The sequence below is a fragment of the Phodopus roborovskii genome, unplaced genomic scaffold, assembly GCF_943737965.1.
Source record: "Phodopus roborovskii unplaced genomic scaffold, PHOROB, whole genome shotgun sequence".
NCBI classification, from domain to species: domain Eukaryota; kingdom Metazoa; phylum Chordata; class Mammalia; order Rodentia; family Cricetidae; genus Phodopus; species Phodopus roborovskii.
In genome coordinates, this window is record NW_026126602.1 from 9,580,766 (window position 1) to 9,586,846 (window position 6,081).

General features: G+C 41.2%; 2 protein-coding genes across 2 annotated transcripts; one reads left to right on the forward strand and one right to left on the reverse strand.

Moving 5' to 3' along the window:
- Nucleotides 1-2,282: 2,282 nt before the first annotated feature.
- Nucleotides 2,283-2,826, reverse strand: LOC127237386 (NADH dehydrogenase [ubiquinone] 1 beta subcomplex subunit 11, mitochondrial-like). The gene has a single exon (XM_051205637.1). The coding sequence runs from the start codon at nucleotides 2,809-2,811 to the stop codon at nucleotides 2,359-2,361; it is 453 nt and encodes a 150-aa protein (XP_051061594.1). The 5' UTR covers nucleotides 2,812-2,826; the 3' UTR covers nucleotides 2,283-2,358.
- A 435-nt stretch (nucleotides 2,827-3,261) lies between these two features.
- LOC127237388 (non-histone chromosomal protein HMG-17-like) lies at nucleotides 3,262-3,593 on the forward strand. Its single transcript, XM_051205638.1, has one exon. It carries the CDS (start codon nucleotides 3,262-3,264, stop codon nucleotides 3,535-3,537), a length of 276 nt encoding a protein of 91 aa, XP_051061595.1. The 3' UTR covers nucleotides 3,538-3,593.
- The last annotated feature ends 2,488 nt before the right edge of the window (nucleotides 3,594-6,081 follow it).

Consider the following 6,081-nt stretch of genomic DNA (forward strand, 5'->3'; position numbering starts at 1 on the left):
CCTTAGAAAATTAAGAATCAACCCACCTCAGGACCCTGCAAATCACTTTTTGGCATATACCCAAAGGAGGCACATTCACACCAAAGGACATTTGCTCAACTATGTTCATAGCAACATTATTTGCAATAGTCAGAACTTGAAAGCAACATAGATGCCCCTCAACTGAAGAATGGATAAAGAAAATGTGGTACATTTACACAATGGAGTACTACTCAGCGGTAAGAAACAATGACATCCCAAAATTTGTAGGAAAATGTACAGAAATAGAAAAAACCATCCTAGATAAGGCAACTCAGACCCAGAAAGACAAATATAGTGTGTACTCACTCATAAGTGGATTCCAGACATAAAGCAAAAGATACCCAGCTTACAATACAAAACCCCAGAGAAGTTAGAACCCTCTTCTAGAAACAGATGGAAGCAGATGTAAAAATCCACAACAGCCATTGGACAAGCTCCTGGAGTATAACTGAAATGAAGGCATGAGCCATCATATGAACAAAGGAGTCAAGACCATGATGGGGAAACCCACAGAATCAGGTGACCCAAGCTGGTGAAAGATCACTGACTCAGGTTTTACAAATGGGGAATCTGCAGAAGACCAAACTAGACTCCCTTAATATAGGTGGCAATGGTGCGGCTAGGACAATCTATGAGGCCACTGGGTCTATGATCTAACTCTAATACACAAACTGACTTAGTGGCGCTCATTCTATATGAAGAGATACCTTGTTCAGCCTAGACACGGGGCTGGGGGGGTGAGGTAGGGGTGACAATGAGATAATAGGACAGACTTAGTAGCCTCCTAGGGGAGGCCTTACCCTCTCTGAGGAGCAGGTGGGAGGTGGGGTGGGGAGGACTGGGGGAACTGGGATTGGAATGTAAAAAAATAAATTAATAAAGCCAGGTGGTGGTGGCGGCACATGCATTTACTCCCAGCACTCAGGAGGCAGAGGCAGGAGGATCTTTGTGAGTTCCAGACCAGGATAGCCAGGGCTGTTACACAGAGAAACACTGTCTTGAAAATACAAAAATTAATTAATTAATTTAAAAAATGGTGTAAGAAATTTTGTTTGTTTTGTTTTTGAGACAGGGTCTCTCTATGTAGTCTTGCCTATCTTGGAACTCTGTATATAAAGCAGGCTGGCTTAAAGTCATAGAGCTCTGCCTGCTTTTGCCCCAACTGCTGGGATTAAAGACACGTACCACCATGCCTGGCAAGACATTTTTAATTCATACTCTTATCTACATTTTGAGGATCTGAATCTTTCATCATTACAGATGAGAAAATTAATATATTTTCTCCATCAATTGCAAGGTTCATGGCTGAGGTATCTTTATCAAACAGCAGATTAACAAGAAGAAATTGGAATTCAAAAAAAAAAATATATAATCATGATTACAGGAGCCCTCAGAAATGAAGACCCAAAGAAACAAGTAAATCTGTGACTTAAAATTAAAAAAAACAAAAAACAAAAAACAAAAAACAAAAATCATCTATGCTTGTGCTATGGTGCATGTGTGGAGATCAGAGGTCAACTTTGTGGAGTCCTTTCTCCCCTTCCATCTTTACCAGATTGTGACATGGCTGCATTGGATAAAGGTACTTGCCACCAATCCTGGCAACCTGAGTCCCAGCCCTGGACCCCACCCAGCAGGAGAGAACTGACTCCCATAAACTGCTCTCTGACTTCCACAACACAGCGTGTGTACATGCCCCCTTCTCAACTAAATACCTGAATGTAAAAAAAAAAAAAAATTATACTTGAAAAAGCATGAGTGGAGAAAGGGGGTCTCATCCGATGGTAATGAACTGTGGGAAACTTAGCAAAACCTTTTGTTCCAAGTGTGTGTGTGTGTGTGTGTGTGTGTGTGTGTGTGTGGTGTGTGTCTGCCTGCCTGCCTCTGTCTTCAGGGATAAGTGTGCTCCTTTCTTTTCTGGTATAGGGAAGATGTTTCTAGAACAAGGTTTTATGACTGATGAAAAGGAGAAGTGAGAAAGATGGTGCTCTTGTTTTCTCAGATGCCGAGGCGTGTCCTGAACCTCATCACCTGCCCAGGTTTTTTCACACTCTTTGTATTTACATCTACAGTGTTTGAGATGTAGATTTTTGATCTTTGTAGTTTTATTTATTTATTTTTCTTACACTCTTTGGGGGCCTGCCACCCAGCTCCCAGATAAATACAGAGACTTATTCTTAATTATAAATGTTTGGCCTTAGCTTGGCTTATTTCTTTTCTTTTCTTTTCTTTTTTTTTTCTTTCAATCCCTTTAATAAGGTGCTTGGAGGAACCAGGAGAATAACAGGCAGGAGGTGGACAAAGTAGTGTGCTTCTTAAGCCCTTCTCAGTAATTCATCACTCATCTTCTGGTAACTGGATCTTGCTGGGATCAAAACAGTTGGATTCCATGATGGGGAGGCCATTGGCTTCTCGATATTTCACAAGTCTCTCAGCTTCTCGGCGGGCCCACTCTTGCATTCTGTAGTCAGGCAGATATGCCACAAAGGTGGTACTCAAGACCAGGACGATGGGAAAACCAAAGAAGACAGCCCGCATATTCCAGACGTCCACCACAGGGTCCTGGTCATAACCATGAAAGTCTGGGTTCTTCGCGTAGACGTTTTCGTCCTCGGGTTCTGGGTCCTCCTGCCAGCGCATGGTCGGTTCTTGTTGCCGCTTTCTCTCCACAGCAGACGGAGAGATTACAGCCCTGGAGGATTCCCAGCGAACGCGGGCACCTGGGAGCCCTCGTACCGCTGCTGCTGCCGAAAGGCGGCGAGCATACAAACTTAACAGCCGGGCCGCCATGACAGCTTGTGCTGCTGGAGCTTGGCTTATTTCTAGCCAGCTTTTCTTAACTTTTTGTATCTATCTTTTGCCTCCAGGCTTTTACCTTTCTCTATTCTATATACCTTTCTTTATTTCTCACTCTGTGACTGGTTGTGTGGCTGGGTGGCTGGCCCATGTGTCCTCATGTCCTTCTTTTCTTGCTCCTCCTTTCTTCTTTCTCTTCCTATTTATTCTCTCTGTCTGCCAGTCTTGCCTTTTTCTCTCTCTGGCTTAGCTACTGGCTGTTCACTTCTTTATTAAAGCAATCAGTGTTTTAAGCAGGCAAAGTAACATAGTTTTACAGAGTTATACAAATGTAACATAAAAGAATGCAACACGGAGCAGTGTGAAGAAGTAGCGAGAACCACCCCCGGCTGGACCAAACCCGTGCACAGCTGCAGCCCTGCAGCGCTGCTGTCCTCCATCGCCATGCCCCAAAGAAAGGCTGAAGGGGATACTAAAGGAGATAAAGCCAAGGTGAAGGACAAGCCACAGAGAAGATCCACAAGGTTGTCTGCTAAACCTGCTCCTCCAAAGCCAGAGCCCAAGCCTAAAAAGGCCCCTGCAAAGAAGAAGGGAGAGAAGGTACCCAAGGGGAAGAAGGGGAAAGCAGATGCTGGCAAGGATGCAAATAATCCTGCAGAAAATGGAGATGCCAAAACAGACCAGGCACAGAAAGCTGAAGGTGCTGGAGATGCCAAGTGAGATGTGTGCATTTTGATAACTGTGTACTTCTGGTGACTGTACAGTTTGAAATACTATTTTTTTTATCAAGTTTTATAAAAATGAGGAATCTTGTTTTATTTATTTATTTATTTTTAAGCTATATTATTAGCACACAGAACACTTCATTGTTTTGGTGGGGGGGAAGCACATATGTCACTAGCATAATGTCTCCTAAGATGGATGGATTGATGATGGTTGATGGAAAGCATCTCTTCTTGACAATTTAAAGGTCTCCTCATGGCTCAAGAGAGATGTCCTGGTGTTGACATATGTGGCCACCAAGGCACAGAATGCCTTGTGTGGGAAAACTCTAAATTCATTTTTTATATCCTCTTCCCCCTGTACCATCAACATAAACTTAACTCCCTTAAAACCCTCTGTTGGAATCTGACCCCCTAAAATTGATTTTGCTGGTTGGGCAATCTGGACTTTGCAGTGATAATTATCCTCAAAGGAGCATCAGTTCCTTTTATAGACAAGATTGTGGATCTTCAGAATGATAATTCTGCCGTTTTCATTTCATTTTCTGAAAGTCAGGGTCGACTTGTGAAAAGTTGTTAAACAACATCCTTAATGTCAAACCTCACTCTAAGCTCTTCCCCTTTTCAAAGCATTGAATGAAGACTTCACTGGGTTTTATAGTGGCTTTCTGATTTTGGTAGTCTATACAAGAAGGGAGTTTGGAAGTTCTTGTAAACTGTTAATGATTGTCTGCCCATGTCCTGCCTGAAATACCATGATTGTTTAAGGAAAGTATCTTTAATAAAGCTGGATAAGGTTTGGCTTGGAAAAACAAAAAACAAACAAACAAACAAAAAAAGAACGCAACACATCTATGCATCATTAGACAAATATTCCACAGCATAAATGAATAACACATCTTCAACTAATATTCCACAACAGCATTTCCTTAATCTATGAATGATGTGGTCACTGGAAATTCTATTTTAAAGTGCTATTCATGTATTGCTGAGGTCCATGGGATATTATTATTCCTGCTGGTGTCTGCTTTACCTATGTCCTCCACAGCCTGACTGCTTTACCTGTTGCTTAAAGTGATTTTCAAAAGGGTCAAGTTTTCGGAATATTTCTTCACACTGTGTAAGAGGTTTCACTCTGATTTGTTTAATAAAGAGGTAAATGGCCATTAGCTAGTCAGGAAGGGGTTAGGCAGGGCTTCTGGGGACACAGAGCTCTGGGAAGAAGAAAGAGGAGGTCACCAGCTGAATGCAGAGGGAGCAAGACATACAGGAGGAGAGGTAAAAACCACAAATCACGTGACAACATATAGATGAATAGAAATGGGTTAAGTTATAAGAGCTATTAGGTCAAGCCTAAGCTATAGGCTGAGCTTTCATAATTAATCATAAGTCTTTGTGTCTTTTTTTTTTTTTTTTTTTTTTTTTTTTGTGTGTGTGTGAACTGGTGGCCAAAGAAACATCCATCTACAGTCAAGTGCAAAGACATCTAAAATTTAACATTCTTGTATTCCTGGGAAGTGAAGTGTAGTAATGTGCTTTTAAAAAGTCAGTTTCATGGTTACATCTGTAAGAGTCTAAACCATATTAAGTGGTTAGATTAATACGTCTTCCTTGGGGTTGGGAATGACACTCACTTGGTCAACTGCTTTCCAAGCAAGCAGTGAGCACTTGATCCCGTCTCTAGCTCTGCATGAAGTAGACTTGGTGGTTCATTGCTTACTGGGTATTTGTGGGCATCCTCATGATTGATTAGTCTCTCCAATGAGGGATTTATTAGATTGTTCTTCAGTTCTCAGCCTCAACAATTGGTAAATCAAAAATATCTAACACGTGATATTGTTGGGTGATTTATTTTCTTCCTCCTCTTCTCTCTTTCTCTTTTTCTCTACTTCTCTCTTTCTCTTTTTGTCCTAGGCCAGCTTGGGCTACCTAGTGAGTTTCAAAAAGAAAAGAAAAACAAACAAAAAAATGTAGTAGAAAATGCCTTTAATCTCAGAATTGGGAAGGCAGAGGCAGGTAGCTCTCCATAGTTCAAGTCTAGCCTGGTCTGTACAGTGAGTTCCAGGCCAGTGCTATATTGTGAGACACTGTCACAAATAAACATTCATCAGAAAACAACAGCCACAATAAAATTCTGAGCGATTCTAAGTGGTAAGAAAGTGTTGTATCAGAGTTTATCTGGTACCACAGTATTTAAAGATCAGTAGTATCTTAGATTCAACAAATGTGCTGGTATTTTCTGTGAATTGGACAGTCAAATCTCCTGTTCTTGCTCTGGTGAGCTTTGTGTATTCCTGGCATTGAAGATCACATTTAAAGGAAATTACCTGTAATCCATTTACGTGAACTTTGTCAAAGCTTAAACTACAGTTATTCAATCATACTTCACTTCAAAGCATCTCAGGGAAGAGAGATGGAAAATCTGGTGAACATGTTGCAGTAAGAACGAGTATGAGAACCCATAAAGGGATGGCAAGATTTGAAGTTATAGGAACACCATAGCTAAATAAAGTCTGCATTGAAATGCTTTCTCTAAAAAAGA

Excerpts from the sequence above, each read along its gene's own strand:
- LOC127237386 (XM_051205637.1), bottom strand. The coding sequence starts at position 2,811 with ATGGCGGCCCGGCTGTTAAGTTTGTATGCTCGCCGCCTTTCGGCAGCA.
- LOC127237388 (XM_051205638.1), top strand. The coding sequence starts at position 3,262 with ATGCCCCAAAGAAAGGCTGAAGGGGATACTAAAGGAGATAAAGCCAAG.